This window comes from Lepidochelys kempii, chromosome 1, assembly GCF_965140285.1.
Source record: "Lepidochelys kempii isolate rLepKem1 chromosome 1, rLepKem1.hap1, whole genome shotgun sequence".
NCBI lineage: Eukaryota > Metazoa > Chordata > Testudines > Cheloniidae > Lepidochelys > Lepidochelys kempii.
The window spans coordinates 219,538,614-219,560,320 of record NC_136380.1 but is presented as its reverse complement, the minus strand read 5'-3'; the positions used below and the strand labels follow the sequence as shown (position 1 = coordinate 219,560,320).

The 21,707-nt window shown below is 46.6% G+C and overlaps 1 protein-coding gene across 8 annotated transcripts in view; it reads left to right on the top strand.

Moving 5' to 3' along the window:
• The window catches only part of TSPAN11 (tetraspanin 11), a 189,861-nt gene that overhangs the window by 95,439 nt on the left and 72,715 nt on the right, over nucleotides 1-21,707 (top strand). For 7 of the 8 annotated variants that reach the window (XM_073314474.1, XM_073314493.1, XM_078849111.1 and 4 more), the window contains 3 exons: nucleotides 5,630-5,704; nucleotides 8,277-8,381; nucleotides 9,013-9,171. In XM_073314474.1, the coding sequence (XP_073170575.1) occupies nucleotides 5,630-5,704; nucleotides 8,277-8,381; nucleotides 9,013-9,171 (339 nt within the window). The remainder of the gene's footprint in view (nucleotides 1-5,629; nucleotides 5,705-8,276; nucleotides 8,382-9,012; nucleotides 9,172-21,707) is intronic. The other variant, XM_078849118.1, reaches the window with a different exon arrangement.

The following is a 21,707-nucleotide window of genomic DNA, read 5'->3' as shown; positions in this document are numbered from 1 at the left end:
TTCAGTTTGCAAATTAATTCTAATTCAGCAGTCTCTTGTTGGAGTCTGTTTTTGAAGTTTTTTTTGTTGAAGAATTGCAACTTTTGGGTTTGTAATCAAGTGACCAGAGAGACTGAAGTGTTCTCCGACTGGTTTTTGAATGTTATAATTCCAAGTACTCACCAGCAACCACACACCACACAACAAAAACACTAACTCAGGAACCTATCCTTGCAACAAAGCCCGTTGCCAACTGTGTCTACATATCTATTCAGGGGACACCATCATAGGGCCTAAACACATCAGCCACACTATCAGAGGCTCATTCACCTGCACATCTACCAATGTTATATACGCCATCATGTGCCAGCAATGCCCCTCTGCCATGTACCTTGGCCAAACTGGACAGTCTCTACGTAAAAGAATAAATGGACACAAATCAGACGTCAGGAATTATAACATTCAAAAACCAGTCGGAGAACACTTCAGTCTCTCTGGTCACTCGATTACAGACCTAAAAGTTGCAATTCTTCAGCAAAAAAACTTCAAAAACAGACTCCAATGAGAGACTGCTGAATTGGAATTAATTTGCAAACTGGAGACCATTACATTAGGCTTGAATAAAGACTGGGAGTGGATGTGCCATTACATAAAGTAAAACTATTTCCCCATGTTTATTCCCTCCCCCCCACCCCCCACTATTCCTCACACGTTCTTGTCAACTGCTGGAAATGGCCCACCTTGATTATCACTACAAAAGGGTTTTTTTCTCTCCTGCTGATAATAGCTCACCTCACCTGATCATTCTCGTTGCAGTGTGTATGGTAACACCCATTGTTTCATGTTCTTTGTTCATATAAAATCTCCCCACTGTATTTTCCACTGCATGCATCCAATGAAGTGAGCTGTAGCTCACGAAAGCTTTTGCTCAAATAAATTTGTTAGTCTCTAAGGTGCCACAAGTACTACTTTTCAATATGCATTTGGTGTCCCAGGTGGTGTCAGAAATGAATTTCGGACTGAAACACAGAAACTAGATGGGTTTTGGTAAGCTTGTGGTTTTCCAAAAAAATCTAGCCTGAAAATTGAATTCTCATCATTTGACCTAGATGTTATTGGATGTTAATTTCTCACAATACTCTCAGAACCTTACTATTTTTCAATATGTAAGACACGCAGGTGTGGAGGAGATTAGCAGGAGAAGTGACAAGTTAATGAGGCAAGCATTCTAATCACTGTTCTTAGATTCCCATGTAACAAATGCATCAACTGTAAAATTACCAGCATAATGATCCACCTCCAGAGCTCAAAAAAAAAAAAAAAGATTAATGGAAAGGAATAATTTTTAACATTTTCTCAGATTTTGGCAAGTTGCTTTGTATTCTGAAGGGTAAAATAGCTGTATTAAAACAAAGCATCCCAGCACTTTTTCCATGTGCTTTCTAAAGAGGAACAGCTCTTTAATGCCATGGTTATATTTAGTTTCACTATTTTAACTTTTGTTACTATAGGGGTCCATTGTGTGCTGGAATAACCCACAGAGGGGAGAGGAAACTCCATGAGTTTTAACTTGAGGAGTTTCTTTCTTATACTTCTATAGGGTTGGGGAGGTTGGATTCTGCCCTTTCATCCTTACTTCCGCAGATGCGGTCAGGAGTGACACCCCAAAACTTACAGAATCCCTGGCTTCCTTGTTGCTGTCCAATTCCAAAAGAAAGCAATTGAAAGGTTCCAGGCTTCCTTGGCATTTCTCTAGCCAACATATTTATTTATTATTATTTATTTTATTTTATTTTAATTATAGTAGTAGCTAGAGGCCAGGGCCCCATTGTGCTAGGTATGATACAGACATATAACAATGAGATGGTCCCAGCTCCAGAGAGCTTAATGAGTCATAACACCAACGTCCTGAATGGTAACCTTAACGTAAGTAGGATTATTTGTTAACCTTTCTCACCTTGGATTCGTTTCAGTTCTGTTAATTACATTCTGCCTTCTTGATGTCCCTGCAGTTTTAACTGGATATGATACACTTCGCTTGGCATCCCTCGGACTCTGTGTGTTCTGTGCTTTGTTCTGTTAAAACAGCTGCTGTGTTTCTCCCCAGAAGCACGTGTGTTTCAGTGGTAGGTAGTTGGTAAAGCACTCTGGGATTTCTCTGGGTTGACAGGTGCGGCATAAACATACAGGAGTATTACAGTAAAATGAAAATTTTCTCTCTATGGGTTTATAATGTAGTACTGGTCCTTTTATGTTCTAGAAAGCACTAATACAGTCAATTTAAGTGCATGTACAATATTTACATTGAGCCAGAATTTTTAATATGCATAATGTCATACCATGGATATGGACCTCCTATAGATGCTATACAAAAAGACCATTTCAGTGGTGCTTTGTGTACTGTATCATTCCGTTAATAATGGGTCCTTGTGAGCATTTAGATTGCCTGATTCTGATTTTCCCCTGATATTACTCTATTGACTTCAACAGAGTTACTCCCAGTTTACACCAGCGTACAGGTGAAGAGAATCAAGCTGACTGTGTTCTCTGACTGGGATTCTATGTACTAAGAAAAAGAATGCAGTCATGGTAAAATGCTGATATTGACATGGCTCTGACTCTGAGAGTTATTTCAATAGCTGTGAAAAAAACTGCAGGGGGTTCCTTTCATATAGTATCATTAAGAGCAAAGTGTATCCAGTTTTGCTCATCTCAGCCCTCTGCAAGTGAAGAAGGTGAGCAGTAGTTCTCAATAGAAATGAACAGGGTGATGTTTTGAAAACAAAGTCCCCATTCTCCTCTGTTTTACACTAGAGTAAATCAGAATTCTCTCCACTGAAGTCAATGGAGTTAGGCCCTGATTTCCCTCTTACTCTGGTGTAAGTCTTTAATTGCAGTTGGAGGGCCAGATGCTTTGATGGTGTAACTCAGCATAGCTCCACTGAAGTCAATTTACACAAGTTTCCCCTGTTTCCAAGTCTGCCACTGATGGCAGTCATACAGTCAGGTTTGCCTTAGTCTGCAGTGGTCACGTTTCTGGTTGAGCTCTTTTTCCTCCTTGTATGTTAAGCAGAGTTGTGTTTGGCCAATACTTGAATGGGAGATATGCAAGAAAAACACAGGAGGTCACCTTGTTAGCAACAACCTAAAGTGAATAATACTACTCCTAAGGATACTATATTAGTGTCATGGCTAGACTGCATACCCCGGGATGGAGGGGAAGACCCCAGTATGGTAGAGGGTAAGGTACAAACGTTCATTTGGCCCTAACTACCATCCTTTCAAAAGTGGGTATCTAGCCTTGCGGCCGGTAATAGAACAGCACATGCACTTGTATAGAAGGAGATAAATTTGAAGAACAAATATTCAAAGGTATAAAAGCAATTAATTCTTTGTACTCTGGTTCTACCTTGAAAACGACCCTTTGTAAATCTGCTGCCTACGTATATTCAGAGCCATAATCTTAGTGCCAAATTATTTCTTTTTTCTTTTTACTCTTGTCAGTGTAACCCTGACTTGTACAATGGTTGTTTTTGTCCCCCCTAGGGCAGAGGTAGTCAATTTATTTTTTGTCAAGGTCCAAATTTCTTGGTCAAGGTATAGTAAAGGTCCAGACTCCAGAGAAAGTTAAAAAAACCCAATAATGATAATAAGTAAATAAAAAGATTTTGGGGTCTGTTCAGAAGCACCTGGCAGTCCAGATTGCAGTTCGTTTGCTGACTACCCCAGCCCTAGGGGCTGGTCCTCATAAGAGGATAAGACTCTATTATGGCGGCCAGCTAGAGGAGTTTCTCCTTTTGCTCAAGCTATTGAGCCTCATGCTGAAGATCCCAGGTTCAGAGCCTGCTGATGAGCCAAGCAGGTGGTCAGCATGTTAGCCCTGCAAAACCAGAAAAGCTCACAGAGAGGGAGCTGGATTGTATTCCTTCTTGAGCATCAACAGAACTGTTTTAGGTTCCAGTTACAGGGCCAATTAGTTGCACTTTTGCAAACTTACTGAAGACAATGATGTTTATGCATGTGTCTCTGAGCACATACTTCGGCCTGCAGAATCCCCATTGCAGTTGATGTGCAAGGAGAGAACCCAGCTTGATTCTCAAAGCCGAGACATTGGGTCCTGATCCTGCAAACACTTATAGGCATGCTTAATTTTATGCCTATGAGTAGCATCGTTGACACTTACAGGACTCGTCCTTGCAGGGCTCTCACTCCAGAGCTAAAAATAACAGGGTAGGTGTTCCTGCTCAGGCTGGAGCCCAGGTTCTGAGACCCTCTAATTACTATATTCTGTACTGGGTAATGGGAAAATGCCTCTCTCAGAATTATTATTTACAGGTCAAAAAGAGGCAATGGAATAAACTGAGAAATTAAACTTCAATAAATGACCAGGATTGGGTTCTTTACAGTGGGCACAGATGTTGATCATTATACATTAATTAAGGTTGTAAAACAGTTTACATTCTAATCCCAATTTGTAGATGCTCATAATTTTTAGCGATTTTTGTCATCTTTGGGGTGAAATTTCATGTGATTGGCCTATGCTGACATGAATATTTCTAGAAATCACTGCTTTTAATTTGTGAAAGGGATGAGGCACACAGTGCAGTTTTCCCACTGTTAAGAAAACCTTCTCTCCCCCCGCCGCCCATGAATAGGGTGTAGGAGAGAGCGAGCGTGAAACCAGCCAAAGCCTTGAACTTGAAGTTTTCCAAGTGCAGATTACTCAGTGTACATTTGCTTTGCTAGGTTGCTTTTGTTGTTATGGTTTTGTTTTTAAATGGCTGCAAAATAGGCTTATGAACTTATAAAATCTGCTTTGGGCCATGCTTAGTGTGAAAAGCCGTTAATGTTTAAGGCCCCAGTTCAGCAAAGCACTTGAGCACATTGGCTACTAGGTATGTGCATAATTGCTTTGCTAAGTAAGTATGGTTGTAAGCCCATGTTTATGTGCTTTGCTGAAGCAGGTTCTAAACTATGGTGTTACCCTTAGATGCACTAGACAAGCATGCTCAGCTAGGTACCTTCCTAGAGGATCTTCCTAGTAATATGAATTGCTGCAAACCGGCCATGATTTCTTAACAAGGGAGACAAATGTTTGTTAAAGCCAGTGTCTCTGATAAAGGAACTCATTAGCATCCTCCTCCTTGTTCTTCCCATTGGCCATGGCCTTCCCATCTTTTCCTTTTATCCCCACTTGCTCTTCCTTTGGTAGTCTTCTCTTTGGTTCCAAACTCCTTCATTTCCTGCTCAGCACGTTTCTGTCAATCTGTGTTAGCTACTTAAGTGGCCCCCATTACTATAGTATGTAACAGCTCTGAGCACCTCAAGAGGTAGAGAAGCACTATTCTCCCCATTTTACAGATGAGGCACTGGGAGACCAAGGTCACATGTGAAGACGGTGGCTGAATAAGGAATTGAACCCAAATCTCCCAAGTCCTAGGCTACCCCCCTAGCCCTTGAACCGTCTTACTCTACTTGCTTCTTTGTGGAAAAGTTACTTCAGACCTTCAGGAGATTACCATCTCTCAAACATAAGAGTGTCAGAGTTCCTGACTTTGTAGGAACATGTTTTCACTTCCTTTGGGAAGCTATGTTGTCCAGTTTTTCTAATCAGATACAACTGGGGTTATTTTTTGTTTTCCCCTTGCAGTATTTCTCCATGCTCCTTTTGATCTTCCTTATTGAGCTGGTTGCTGGAGTTCTTGCCTATGTTTACTATCAAAGGGTAAGCTGGAAGGTTTGTTTTATCTATATTTTTGACGTTACAGCAATAAATATCTGTCGGCAAGGCTGGGTTAAGAAAGTCCCTTCTTATAAGAGCTCAATAGAAATTCATTGAAAATATTAGTGTTTTGTAAAAGTTATCCAAAGTATTTTCTTAAATCCATAGGGCCAAATACTGTTGCACAAAGCAAGGCCACATAATAAGGCTCTAAACCACAGGAAAACATTGCTGGGCTGAGGAACACAAATCCCAGTCCCATCTAATTTAGCTCTGCCTCCCCCATAGGATATGGGAGAAGAGCAGCAGATAGAACCCCTGGTTCTTCCTCTCCCCAAGTTCTGAGGCAAGCCAACTTGTACAGTGTACACTTTGATCTGCCATTTTGTCTTCCCGCCATGTGACCCTGTGTTAGCTACTTAAGTGGCCCCCATTACTATAGTATCTAAGCAGCTCTCAGCACCCCAAGAGGTAGAGAAGCTCTGTTCTTCCCATTTTACAGATGAGGCGCTGAGGCAGAGCTCAGCAAAAAGGGGTGTGTGGCGGCCCTTTCGATGTTGCTGCTGCCTGACTCCTCTGGGCATTTCTGCTGGGTTTCAGCCCTCGTCTTACAAAAGGGGGAACCCCTTGAGAACGCTGCAGACAATAACAGTGCAAAGGAATGTGCTTGAGACTGGGTAAGTTTGTAACTTGTTGTTCCGACACATTCATAGCATAAATTGGAAAATAAGCCGGTTCGGAACATTGGTTCATCTAGTCCAGTGTCCTGCCTATGACAGTCTGAGTCCCACCAACACATACAGAATGTTACTGCTGGGTAGAAAACCTCTCATCTCTTCCAACACAAAGGAAAGCTCCCTCCTCCCCTAGAAGCCCTGTTCCAACTGGAGAGGGATGCCCCGTAGCACAGTTTCAGCAATCTAGTTGAGCTCCCCATTTCCACTGCTAGCCCTGGGGACCTGCATTTAAAACAAAACAAACCTAGCTCAAAGGCTGGGTTCAAGCTCCTCTGTCCCTCTCCCATTGGGATAGTTTCTCCAGCTCTCTGAACTGCATGGCACCTAGCAGGCAGTTGAGAAACCTACATCCCCAAAAACTGGTAGTGGCAAAACATGGGAGGCCTTTCCATGGTCTCATCACTACTACAAATCCACAATGACCCAGCCCCCAATGTAGACAGTGCTATGGTGACAGGAGAAGCTTTCTCTTGTTCGGCACAGGTGGCATCTTCACTAAGCGCTGCAGTGCTGTAAATGTAGACAAGCCCTCAGAAAGGTAAAGATTCTAATCTCATTTATCCTGGAATATCTCTGAAGCCAACAGCCTTACCCTGGTTTAGAACAGAGGCAACATTAGACTGGGGCACATATTGTGTGGGACCAGTTCCCAAGCCCTAATCTGCTGTTCTCCCTCCCACTAGCTGGTATATTTGATCAGTTAAAAAAAAAAGTGAATTTGTATGAATGGGAATTGGGTTTAATTTTGTAGAATTAGACAATGTTTTACTTGCTGACTTTAATTGTGGATGCCTTTCCAAAAAACACCATTCGCTCACCAGCAATACTCCCACATAAACCATGAAGGGAGTATTATATTTTGGCCAGTGTTGCACATGTTATACAACAGTGAAACTATTCTTTTTCTGCTTTGAAAGATTATTTTGGGTTCTTTTGCTGTTCCATCCTGCAGAATCTCTCCATGCGCTCTGTGTATTTTTTCTCTCCTGGAAATCTCGGGCCTGATTCTGATTTCACACCAGTGTAACTTCACTGACTTCAAAGGAGTTACCTCTTATTTTAAATCAGCGTTCCTGAGATCAGAATCAGGCTCATTGTCTTTTCTGGAACACTTTATTTTATTCACATTTTAAATCCCAGTAGTCTAATCGTAGATAAGGAGCCAGCTCACACTGACTTTCAAAGGCCTGTAGTATGAACCCAGAGTTCCATCAATCTGATTAATACTCTATGAAGTTATTACCAGCCTCATAATGTTGCTCATCCCCCATACCTTTAATTTATTTTAATAATTTAGATTGCAGTTAATGATCTGGTCTTAATATCAATTATATTTTTCATTTCCTGTTTATTATATTATTATCATTTTACATAGCTCTGTAATTTAACACTGCATTTTGCAAATCTAGATTAATATGTGATCTCTTCTCTGAAGAGCTTATGCAACCTAACGAAACAAGCAAACACAAGATAAGATACAGAACAATAGTTCAGGGAACAGAAGGTTTGGTGTCTGACCTTTCTTGTTTTTTTTTGTTTTGTTTTCTATTTATGGACACTTAGAATCTTGGGCCATCTGGGCCTTTGAATGTCCTGTTTGTTTAGGGCGTATGTCACTTTAAGCACATTTTAAAAGAAGTTTTCACCAATTTAGGATATATATATATATCGCCTGATTCCAGCTTCACACCAGTTTTACTGACACTGGGGACTTATTCCTGATTTACACTGAAATAAGAAAGATCTGAATCATGCCTTGGAGGGATCTAAAACCTAAAGCAAATATGCACATTTCCTTCTAGAATGTATTCATTATGACTTTTCTCATTGGTGTACAGCTAAGCCAGGTGCTGAAACAGCACCTGACCCGGACCCTGACTGAGAATTATGCTCTTCCTGGGAAAACACACATCACACATTCCGTCGATCGCCTGCAGCAAGACGTAAGGAAACCTTCTGTTGCTCACATTGCTGCTGCCTAGCTGTTTGTCCCAGCTCATGTTCCATTTAATATTACTAGTTGCTGGAAATCTCATGAGATGGGCTGAGCTGGAAATCTCATGAGATGGCCTGAGCTTGGTTCTAATTCCCAGACCACAGAAGTTCAGGCAAACCTCTGAAAGAAGCTTATCTGAAAGTCTGAGTCTTCAGATAGCTACCCCTACTGTTCTCAAAGTGGAGATGCAAAAACAGAGGCGACTCCAAATCAGTGATTACGTCTGTAAATTTGACTGAATTGGTTTTGCAACAGTTACGGTCGCTGGGCCTGATTCTGATTTCATTTACACTGGTATCAATAAGGAGTAACTGCTGGAGCCAGTGGAGTTTAACTATTGTAAAACCAGTGTGAGATCAGAATCGGGCCCCACGATTGAGTGTGTGCCCCCAGAGAGTGATCACTGACATGGCCAGAGACGATACTGAGTGGCTAACACATCCATCCCCTTGGCGTATCTACAAACTGATAAGGGATGTACGTTTTAATTGATAAGTGGCTCAACGTTACTTAGTTGTCTTCTCATGAGGATAATGTCATGCCATCCACTGAATGTTGGCATTTCCTTTCCATTGCAGTTCAAGTGCTGTGGCAGCAATAGCTCTGATGATTGGCAGCACAGTATCTATATCCTGTCCGTAGAGTCCAGTGGCCGAGTGGTACCAGATAGCTGCTGTAAAACAGTCACCTTCAAATGTGGGAAGAGGGATCATCCATCTAACATTTACAAGGTGGAGGTAAAATGTCATTTTGTCAGTCTGGGTTTTTTCCTACTGTTTGTTGAACAAAGAATAAATAAACTTATCTTGCAGAAAAATGAAGGGATGGAAACGGACGGAAGTATCAGTAATAATTGCACTTTTATGATGACGTGTAGTGGTCTGTGATCACTCAGTCCTTAAGAAGAAAAGGAGTACTTGTGGCACCTTAGAGACTAACCAATTTATTTGAGCATGAGCTTTCGTGAGCTACAGCTCACTTCATCGGATGCATGCCGTGGAAACTGCAGCAGACTTTATTTATACACAGAGAATATGAAAAAATACCTCCTCCCACCCCACTGTCCTGCTGGTAATAGCTTATCTAAAGTGATCATCAGGTGGGCCATTTCCAGCACAAATCCAGGTTTTCTCACCCTCCACCCCCCCACACAAATTCACTCTCCTGCTGGTGATAGCCCATCCAAAGTGACAACTCTTTACACAATGTGCATGATAATAAAGTTGGGCCATTTCCTGCACAAATCCAGGTTCTCTCACCCCCTCACCCCCCTCCCAAAAACCACACACACAAACTCACTATCCTGCTGGTAATAGCTCATCCAAAGTGACCATTCTCCCTACAATGTGCATAATTAAGGTGGGCCATTTCCAGCACAAATCCAGGTTTTCTCACATCCCCCCCACCCCCATACACACACAAACTCACTCTCCTGCTGGTAATAGCTCATCCAAACTGACCACTCTCCAAGTTTAAATCCAAGTTAAACCAGAACATCTGGGGGGGGGGGTAGGAAAAAACAAGAGGAAATAGGCTACCTTGCATAATGACTTAGCCACTCCCAGTCTCTATTTAAGCCTAAATTAATAGTATCCAATTTGCAAATGAATTCCAATTCAGCAGTTTCTCGCTGGAGTCTGGATTTGAAGTTTTTTTGTTTTAAGATAGCAACCTTCATGTCTGTGATTGCGTGACCAGAGAGATTGAAGTGTTCTCCGACTGGTTTATGAATGTTATAATTCTTGACATCTGATTTGTGTCCATTTATTCTTTTACGTAGAGACTGTCCAGTTTGACCAATGTACATGGCAGAGGGGCATTGCTGGCACATGATGGCATATATCACATTGGTGGATGTGCAGGTATACGAGCCTCTGATAGTGTGGCTGATGTTATTAGGCCCTGTGATGGTGTCCCCTGAATAGATATGTGGGCACAATTGGCAACGGGCTTTGTTGCAAGGATAAGTTCCTGGGTTAGTGGTTCTGTTGTGTGGTATGTGGTTGTTGGTGAGTATTTGCTTCAGGTTGCGGGGCTGTCTGTAGGCAAGGACTGGCCTGTCTCCCAAGATTTGTGAGAGTGTTGGGTCATCCTTTAGGATAGGTTGTAGATCCTTAATAATGCGTTGGAGGGGTTTTAGTTGGGGGCTGAAGGTGACGGCTAGTGGTGTTCTGTTATTTTCTTTGTTAGGCCTGTCCTGTAGTAGGTGACTTCTGGGAACTCTTCTGGCTCTATCAATCTGTTTCTTCACTTCCGCAGGTGGGTATTGTAGTTGTAAGAAAGCTTGACAGAGATCTTGTAGGTGTTTGTCTCTGTCTGAGGGGTTGGAGCAAATGCGGTTGTATCGCAGAGCTTGGCTATAGATGATGGATCGTGTGGTGTGGTCAGGGTGAAAGCTGGAGGCATGCAGGTAGGAATAGCGGTCAGTAGGTTTCCGGTATAGGGTGGTGTCTATGTGACTATTGTTTATTAGCACTGTAGTGTCCAGGAAGTGGATCTCTTGTGTGGACTGGACCAGGCTGAGGTTGGTGGTGGGATGGAAATTGTTGAAATCATGGTGGAATTCCTCAAGGGCTCAGTCCTTAAGGTGCCTGCAAGAGTTCTGCTGTATTTTATGTCTGGTTCCGATGGCCTGTGTGTAACCATAAGACGTTCCCAGTGCCCAGCCCAGACTGTGTTGAACCCAGCCCTTAAAGGCACAGTCCTCAATGGTACATTTTCCCCTTCCAAACCAAAACTTAATAACTAGAACACTTAAAAAGCAACATTAACACAACACACAAATACTTTTAACCAACCTAAGAGCTAAACTGCTAAACATGCTCAGTTAGATTTTGAGGTGCTCGGCACAGTCACTTGAACCTACACAGCTCCCCTATAACATCAGCACTACTGCTGTCAGAAGGTGGCAGGTTGTTCCAAGTCCTGGGACTCTGTGGTCTCAACCTGCTGGGGTTGTTGCCTGTCTGAGACCCTCTTGATTCAAATGTCAGGCTCTGTGCCTCTTATCTCCCTCCCTTCTGGGATTTGAAGAAGGCATCACTTATTCCTCCGTAGGATGTGTTCGAATGGGGTGATGACCTCATACAACCATGGGGCTACCTCTCAAGACACCACTGTTGTGTGGGACTCTTGTTTCCGTCATAGATATTCACAGCATCATTTTCATGAAGTGTCAGCTCCGGGTACCCCAAATCATATTGGTTTTTTGTTGTTGTTGTTTTGCCTTATTGGTCTCTTTTATATATCTGCAAGTCCCCAGTGACTCAGACATCAGTTTCTAACAGTGCAGGCATTCTTGTTTTAGTTGGACGCTTGGTGTCATTCTGTAATTTAACAGTGCTTAACAAAGTCTGACTCTTCATCATTTTTCAGTAAAGCACTTCATTATTGTGACACCATTTTTCACCAACTCATTAGATGGGGGTTAATGGGGACTAATCGTTACATGTCTAAATCTGTACTTCACAGCTTAAACTCATGCCCACTATACTGTGGCCCTTTATCAGGTGTACCATGTCTAGCATAAATGTGCATGTCAAATCTAATCACCTATTTAGCTGTAGTATTTTCTAGTAAAGCCATCTCAGGGAACTGAGAATAATAGTCTAGGACAAGTACATAGCTTTTCTGCAGCCAACGTAAACAAGTCTGTGCCTACTTAGCTCCACTGAACTTTTGTCAAATGCTGTAGGGAGTACTTGTGGCATCTTAGAGACTAACAAATTTATTTGAGCATAAGCTTTTTGTGAGCTACAGCTGAGCTTATGCTCAAATAAATTTGTTAGTCTCTAAGGTGCCACAAGTACTCCTTTTCTTTTTGCAGATATAGACTAACACGGCTGCTACTCTGAAAGCTGTAGGGAGTGTCTGCAACCAGCAAATCTCTCCCATTCAATTTGCAAATACTACCTTTATAGCTGAAAAAAAATCTCTATTCTCTGGGGAAGTGTTTGCCAGGCCCCTCTTGGTAAAGGCTATAAGTGGTTTATGGTCAGTTTCAGCTAACATTAGTTTCCCATAAATAAAGCCATGAAACTTTTTACAGCTATGGACTAAGGCCTAAGCCTCCTTCTCTATTTGGGCATCTTGACACTCTGTTTTTGGTAACGCCTGTGATGCTTATGCCACTTGTCTTCAGTTTTGATCATACTGTTGTAAGACAACCATAACAATACCCCCCTTGGAGGTGTCTGTGGACAGCTCACTTTTGCGCTTACTCTTACTCAGGACTGGGGCCTCTTTAATTAATGCCTTCAGTTTCTCAAATTCTTCATTAAGAGTTGAATCCCATGTCCTTTGGACAGTTCCTCTCCTAGGTTGCTGTCTTGCACAACTAGATTAGGCATATATTTCTCTACACAGTTCACCAGTCCAAGGAATCTTTGTAGCCCTTCCTTTTCTGCTGGGGCAGGCATGTAGGTGATGATGGCCTCTGCCTGTACACCTTGCTGTGTTAACTTCTCTCCCAAGTATGTTATTTATGTTACATGGAATTTATATTTCTTCTTCGAGTGCTTGCTCATGTTGATTCCATTGCAGGTGTGCGTGTGCCCACATGCACGGTAGTCAGAGACTTTTACCTTAGTGATATCCGTAGGGATGGCCATGGAGCCCCCTGGAGTGTCGCGCCCTCAGTTCTTTCTTACCATCCATGGTGGTTAGTCGGAGCATCTCTCTCCCTTGCTTCACAAGTGCTTAGCGGTTGGTCTCACCTCGTTAAGAGTTCTTCAGCCTTAGGGTTTTGTAAATATAAATAAAGAATACGGACGCTGGACTTCAGAAAAGCAGACTTTGACTCCCTCAGGGAACTGATGGGCAGGATCCCCTGGGAGAATAACATGAGGGGAAAAGGAGTCCAGGAGAGCTGGCTGTATTTCAAAGAATCCTTATTGAGGTTGCAGGAACAGACCGTCCTGATGTGTAGAAAGAATAGTAAATATGGCAGGCGACCAGCTTGGCTTAACAGTGAAGTCCTTGCTGATCTTAAACACAAAAAAGAAGCTTACAAGAAGTGGAAGATTGGACAAATGACCAGGGAGGAGTATAAAAATATTGCTCAAGCATGCAGGAGTGAAATCACGAAGGCCAAATCACACTTGGAGTTGCAGCTAGCAAGGGATGTTAAGAGTAACAAGAAGGGTTTCTTCAGGTATGTTAGCAACAAGAAGGTCAAGGAAAGTGTGGGCCCCTTACTGAATGGGAGAGGCAACCTAGTGACAGAGGATGTGGAAAAAGCTAATGTACTCAATGCTTTTTTTGCCTCTGTCTTCACAAACAAGGTCAGCTCCCAGACTACTGCACTGGGCAGCACAGCATGGGGAGGAGGGGACCAGCTCTCTATGGAGAAAGAAGTGGTTCGGGACTATTTAGAAAAACTGGACAAGCACAAGTCCATGGGGCCAGATGCACTGCATACAAGGGTGCTAAAGGTGGATGCGATTGCAGAGCTATTGGCCATTATCTTTGAAAACTCATGACAATTGGGGGAGGTCCCGGATGACTGGAAGAAGGCTAATGTAGTGCCCATCTTTAAAAAAGGGAAGAAGGAGGATCCTGGGAAGTACAGGCCAGTCAGCCTCACCTCAGTCCCTGGAAAAATCATGGAGCAGGTCCTCAAGGAATCAATTCTGAAGCACTTAGAGGAGAGGAAAGTGATCAGGAAGAGTCAGCATAGATTCACCAAGGGCAAGTCATGCCTGACTAATGTAATTGCCTTCTATGACGAGATAACTGGCTCTGTGGATGAGGGGAAAGCAGTGGACGTGTTATTCCTTGACTTTAGCAAAGCTTTTGATACCGTCTCCCACAGTATTCTTGCCAGCAAGTTAAAGAAGTGTGGGCTGGATGAATGGACTATAAGGTGGGTAGAAAGCTGGCTAGACCATTGGGATCAAAGGGTAGTGATTAATGGCTCCATGTCTAGTTGGCAGCCGGTATCAAGTGGGGTGCCCCAAGGGTCAGTCCTGGGGCCGGTTTTGTTCAATATCTTCATAAATGATCTGGAGGATGGTGTGGATTGCACCCTCAGCAAGTTTGCAGATGACACTAAACTGGGAGGAGAGGTAGATACGCTGGAGGGTAGGGATAGGATACAGAGGGACCTAGACAAATTAGAGGATTGGGCCAAAAGAAATCTGATGAGGTTCAACAAGAACAAGTGCAGAGTCCTGCACTTAGGATGGAAGAATTCCATGCACTGCTACAGACTAGGGACCACTGGCTAGGCAGCAGTTCTGCAGAAAAGGACCTAAGGGTTACAGTGGGCGAGAAGCTGGATATGAGTCAACAGTATGCCCTTGTTGCCAAGAAGGCTAACAGCATTTTAGGCTGTATAGGTAGGAGCATTGCCAGCAGATCGAGGGACGTGATCGTTCCCCTCTATTCGACATTGGTGAGGCCTCATCTGGAGTACTGTGTCCAGTTTTGGGCCCCACACTACAAGAAGGATGTGGACAAATTGGAAAGAGTCCAGCAAAGAGCAACAAAAATGATTAGGGGACTGGAACACATGACTTATGAGGAGAGGCTGAGGGGACTGGGATTATTTAGTCCGCAGAAGAGAAGAATGAGGGGGCATTTGATAGCTGCTTTCAACTACCGGAAAGCGGGTTCCGCAGAGGATGGATCTAGATTGTTCTCAGTGGCAGCAGATGACAGAACAAGGAGTAATGGTCTCAAATTGCAGTGGGGGAGATTTAGGTTGGATATTAGGAAAAACATTTTCACTAGGAGGATGGTTAAGCACTGGAATGGGTTACCTAGGGAGGTGGTGGAATCTCCTTCCTTAGAGGTTTTTAAGGTCAGGCTTGACAAAGCCCTGCTGGGATGTTTAGTTGAGGATTGGTCCTGCTTTCAGCAGGGGGTTGGACTAGATGATCTCCTGAGGTCCTGTCCAACCCTGATATTCTATGATTCTATGAAATAGTTTTAATTGTTTCTTTGTAGTTTGTTGATAGTTAGAGTTCCTCGTGCAGGGGTGGGCAAACTTTTTGGCCTGAGGGCCACGTCGGGGTATGGAAATTGTATGGCGTGCCATGAATGCTCACAAAATTGGGGGTAGGAGTGCAGCAGGGGGTGAGGGCTCCGGCTCGTGGTACAGGCTCTGGGGTGGGGCCAGAAATGAGGAGTTCAGGGTGCAGGAGGGGGCTTCGGGTTGTGATGTGGAGGTGTGAGGGCTCTGGGGTGAGGGGTTTGGGGTGCAGGAGGGGGCTCCAGGCTGAAACTGAGGGGTTCAGAGGGGGGAGAGGGATCAGGGCTGGGGGCAGAGGGTTGGGGCACGGGGTGGGGTGGGCTCGGGGTGTAGGCTCCAGGCAGCGCTTACCACAGGCAGCTCCCAGAAGCATGTCCACCCTCCAGCTGCGAGGTGCGGCCAGGCAGCTCTGTGCACCGCCCAGTCCGGAGGTACCGCCCCTGCAGCTCCCATTGGCAGGGAACCGGGTACTACGTAGGAGCTGGAGGGGGGGTCATGCCGGCTGCTTCCTGGGAGCCTCGTGGAGCAAGTCAAGCCCCCAATCCCGCTCCTCAGCGGGAGCTGAGGGTCGGATTAAATGCTCTGATGGGCCAGATGTGGCCCAAGGGCCGTAGTTTGCCCACCCCTGTCCCCTAGTGGGACTTTGCCCCAGGCGGATGATGCCCCAGTCCCCTGGGTTCAAACCTTGCACGGACTATAGCAGGCCTATGCCTGTTAGTGATCCCCACCGTGGCTGTCTCAAGTGCTCGGGTGAATCGCACATCAAGGAGAAGTGTCGTATTTCTAAGAACTTTCGGCCACAAGCTCAGAAAGAAACAGGATATTAAACTCCAAGCTCTTCTAATGGAGTCAGCCCTTTGCCTGGCATCCGAGCCCTCCCGCCAGGAGTCAGCGAGTACCTCGGCATTGGTGTGTAGTGCACCCCCGGCAACAGACTCCGCCCGGCACCATTCGAATTTCCTGGTGCCTAAGAAGGAGGCCCGGAAGTACGGCTCACCGGTACGAGGCAAAAAGGCCCAAGGGCCTTCGGGCAAGGGACCTGGTTCGGCCGCCTGGCCTTCCTGGAGCCATGAGGGCACTCCTTTCCGGCGGAAACTCTGAGCCCCTTGAAAATTCCATCACTGACTCAAGCAGTTTGGGACCCAAGCCCCCATCGGCACCGGCGCCTTCCCAGGCCTCCCTGGCTTGAAGGGAGCAGAAACCTCCACTGGTATTGGCTACGCAGCTGGGGCAACAGGAAGCGGCAAAGACTCCCCAGGATGGCAAGTCAGCTGCTGCGGTCTCGGGGGGAGTTGCAGAGTGCAGTCGATCCTATGAGGCGAAACAGCTTCTCTCCCCTGCGGCTCAAATCCCCGGAGCTGCTGTAATCATGGTCACTGCTACCTCGACGAGGTTCGCCTAGAGACCGGCTTCGGTCTCCGTAGTACCACCGCTCATCTTCCTACATTGTATCACCGTTCCCTATCGCCTGCCACGTGAGAACGATCCCCATCCAGGCCCCAGTCTCCTACACGTCGCTACTGTTCGCATCGGTACCATCACCGATTGTCTCACTCCGGTCCCCGGTCCTCGACAACAACTGTCAGCAGACGCACCCAGGTGTCAATGGCTCCTCCATGGTCGCCAGAAGGGGATTTCTCTGGCTTAGAGGCTTGGTTTAGCCCCTCACCTAGATCCCACCGGCATGACTGGGGTCCCAACGTTGCATCAGTCCCAACATGGCAGACGTGGCACCAGGGACAGTGGCCAGCCCAGTGGCCTTATTGGAGCTTGTGGGGATTGCCAGCGATGGCTATGCCCCCTTCCCAGCGATCATCAGCAGCTGCCTTGGTGAAACAACAGATGGCACCAGCGTCCCACATGGTGCCAGCAGCGTGGGCGGCACTGGTGATCCCAATGGCACTGGGCTTGGTGCATGCCGATCGCTTGAAGGCTGGGGTGGAGGAAGCAGTACCCACCCCGAAACCTCCCTCCCCTTGGGGGGAAGATGCCATGGATCCCCATCCAGTAACCCTAGCATCCTCTTCATCTCCAGACGAGGCAGTGGCAGGACTTCGAGGGCTAGCCCTCCTGATGACTTTAAGAAGCATTAGACTCTGCTCCGGAGAGTGGCGGACAATCTGGGCTAAGAGGTAGAGGAGGTGGCCGAGCAGACAGACTCATTGTTCAATGTCCTCTCCGCTTCCACCCTGGCCCGCCTCGCCTTGCCAGTCCACAAAGGGGTTTTAAAGATTGCCAAGGCCCTTTGGCAAACCCCTTCGTCCATCCCTCACACTTCCAAAAGGGTGGAGGAAAAAATACTTTGTCCCGGCTAAAGGGTTCAAGCTTTTAAACACCCACCCCTAGCCTCGTTGGTCATCTCCGCAGCCAATGAAAAGGACAAAACAGCTCTATACCTCCTCCACTCCCAAGAATAAAGAGGCCAAAAGCCTGGATCTCTTTGGGAGAAAGATGTATTCAACTGCCAGCCTACAGTTCCAGGTGGCAAACCAGTGCTCTCCTGGGAAGGTACAACTTTAATTTGTGGGATACCCTCCGCAAGTTCCAGGAGTCCCTCCCAAAAGGCCCAGGAGTTTGGCACCCTGGTTGAGGTCGGCACAGCGGCAGCCAGGTGCTCCCTGCAAATGGCCTGAGATGCGGCTGACTCCACGGCTCGGGTAGTCGCGTAGGCGGTGGTGATGAGGTGTAGCTCGTGGCTACAAATGGCAGGCCTCTCGCAGGAGCTGCAGACTTCAGTCCAAGACCTCAGGGTTGGTCTCTTCTCTGAGCAGACAGACACCACACCACCTTTCGTTCGCTGGGCATACATACGCCGCAGCCTGCTTGGAAGCCCTTCTGGCCGCCCTCACCGCCAAGACCTTGGCAGCCCCGCCAAGGTTCTGTAAGAAGGGACAGTAGCTTCAGCCAGCATCACCCCTATTCTGACCATTCACCTGCACAGCCTGGGCCCTCTAAACACCCTGGGGGTCAGACCCATTCTGAACCTGTGTCGCCTCAACAAGTCTCTCAAGAAGATGAGGCTCTGCATGGTTTCCCTGGCTTCCATCATCCCTTCCCTGGATCTGGGAGACTGGTACGCTGCTCTCGACCTGAAGGACGCATATTTCCATGTTTCCATATTCCCAGGACACAGGCATTTCCTCCGTTTTATAGTGGTAGGACGGCATTTCCAGTTCACGGTGCTCCCTTTTGGCCTATCGTCAGCCCCAAGGGTGTTCACCAAGTGCATGGTGCCAGTAGCAGCTTATCTTAGGCGGTGTGGGGTCCACCTGTTCCCGTATCTCGACGACTGGCTCATGAAAGTCAGGTCTCCGGAGTGGGTGCAAAGAAACTTCAGTCTGGTTTGCTCCACCTTTCTCAGCCTGTGCCTGTTGATAAACGTGGAGAAGTCCACGTTAACACCAGTGCAACACATAGAGTTTATAGGGATAGTTCTCAACTCTATGCAAACTAAGGCTTTCCTTCCAGAAGCACGGTTTCAGGCCAGGGCAGACTTAATCTCCCACATAAGGGCCCACCACGGCCCATACATGCCTGTGACTGGGCCAGATGGCTGCATGTACAGCTATGATCAGCCATGCCCCACTCCATATGAGGCCCCTGCAACATGGCTGGCCTCAGTTTACATTCCCAGCAGGCACCCCCTGGACCGAGTGGTCACGGTGCCGAGCCATGTCCTACAGTCTTCGGACTGGAGGCAGGACCTCGAACTGATGCTGCGAGAGGTTCCCTTTGTGACCCCGTCCCCTTCGCTCACCCTGGTCTCGGAAGCATTGGATATAGGGTGGAGGGCCCACCTGGGTGAGCTCAACACCCAAAGGCCTTGGCTGCAACATGACCTAGCCCTGCACATCAAGTCAGGGAACTCAGAGAGGTTCACCTGGCTTGCCAGGCTTTCTTACCCCATCTGAAGGACAAGGTGGTGCAGGTCCTGACGGACAATACGGCCGCAATGTATTACATCAACAGGCAGGGCGGTGCCGGGTCCTCGGCCCTTTGTCAGGATGCTCTCAGCTTCTGGGACTTCTTTGTACAGCACATCATCTTCCTGGTAGCGGCCCTTCTGCCTGGAACTAGGAACGTCCTGGCAGATCGCCTCAGCAGGTCCTTCTCGTCTCGCCACGAGTGGTCCAGAAGTGGCCACTCTAATCTTCCGCCAGTGGGGGACTCCCTAGGCGGACCTGTTCACGTCTTGGAAGAACAGGAAGTGCCACATGTTCTGCTCTCAACTGAGCAGGCGCCTTCTTGATTCCGTGGTTGGGAGCGTTGATGTACACCGTTCTGCTGGTGCCGTTAATCTACAGGGTCCTGCTCAAGGTGAAGCAAGACAATGTGATGATCATCCTCGTTGCCTCAGAGTGGCCTTGGCAACCCTGGTTTGGCATGCTGCTGAGCCTGTCCGCAGCCACCCCACTGCAGCTGCCTCTTCGACCGGGTCTGCTGTCCCAGAACCACGGCATCCTGCTGCACCCAAACCTCACGGCACTGCACTTGACAGCCTGGCTGCTGCGTGGCTGAGCGGGGAGAAGCAGTAGTGCTCCTGGTGCCCAGTGAGTTCTGCTGCGCATGAGAAAACTCTCCACAGGGCTACCTATGTGGCGAAGTGGAAATGCTTCACATGTTGGGCCTCGGATCAGCTCATTTATACAGAGGAGGCCTCGCTGCAGGACGTCCTGGACTATCTGCTCCACCTCAAGCTCCAGGACTTGCTGTTGTTTTTGGTCAAAGTTCACCTGGCAGCCATTTCCACGTTCCACCCTCTATTTCAAGGCAGGTCGGTCTGCGCCCATCCCATGACGGCACGGTTCCTGAAAGGGCTGAAGCACCTTTACCCGCATGTCAGGGACCCGGTCACACCTTGGGACCTCAATCTCATGCTGTCAAAGCTTATGGGTCTTCCCTTTGAGGCTTGGCATCCTGCTCCCTTTTGCTTTGCTCCTGGAAGGGTGCCTTCTTGGTCACTATAACTTTGGCCCGTCGGGTGTCTGAGATCAAGATGCTCGGGTCAGAGCCCCCTTATACGGTCTTCTATAAGGACAAGGTCCAACTGAATCCTCACCCGGCCTTTCTGCCCAAGGTCGTTTCCCAATTCCACATGGGCCAAGATATTTACTTACCAGTCCTATGTCTGAAACCTCATGCAATGGATAAGGAGCGCAGGCTGCATACCCTGGATGTCAGGCAGGCACTGGCCTTCTACATTGATAGAACAAAGCTGTTCTATAAGTCAACACAGTTGTTCATGGCTGTTGCTGATAGGATGAAAGGTTGCACGGTGTCAGCCCAGAGACTCCCGTCCTGGATCACAGCCTGCATCCACTACTGCTACGAGCTGGCAAAAGTGCCCCCGCCAGCAGTCATGACGGCTTACTCAACTAGGGTGCAACCTTCCTTGGCAGCCTTCCGCACTCAAGTGCTGATCCAAGAAATTTGTCGGACTGTGACCTGGTCGTCTGTCCACACGTTCGCGTCACATTATGCGCGGACCCAGCAGGCTTGAGATGATGCTGGTTTCGGCAGAGCAGTGCTCCAATCTGCAAAGCTGTGTACTCCGAGCCCACCTCAGAGGATTCTGCTTGTGAGTCACCTAGAATGGAAGTGACATGAGCAAGCACTGGAAGAAGAAAAAATGGTTGCCTACCTTTCATAACTGTTGTTCTCCGAGATGTGTTGCTCATTTCCATTCCATTACCTGCCCTCCTGCCCCTTTGTTGGAGTTGTCGGCAAGAAGGAACTGAGAGGACGCCGGGACGGCGGCATCAGACATACCACGCCATGACTGCGGCACTCCCTAAGGCAAAAGTCTCCGATGACTGCGCACATGGGGGCACAGACACCTACAATGGAATGGACGTGAGCAACACATCTCAAAAGAACAACAGTTACAAAAGGTAGGTAACTGTTTTTTTGTTCGTTTAGCTTTAGGCCAGCCGCTCTGGTTCTTTCCAAAACTGCTGAGGGCCTCTAGTCATGTTCTTCTGCTGTTTCTCCCCAGATCAAAATATTATCTATGTAAACCTCTAGACCATCAAAACCGTGCTATATTTTCCAGTGAAACACTTTGGATGCTGAACACAACCCAAATAGCAGTCTGTAGAAACAATGTCTCCCCAACCAGGTGCTGATAGTGCACAAATGTGCTGTTTTTCTAAGGTCACTTGCCAGAATATGTCAAGCAATGAAAAATATTTGGCACCAGCCGTCTCCTCCAAAAATTCTCCCCTTGTAGGTAGAGAGGAAAATTCCCTTTTCATGTAATTATTTAATGCTTTTGGGTTTGTACATAAGTGAAGGTTTGTT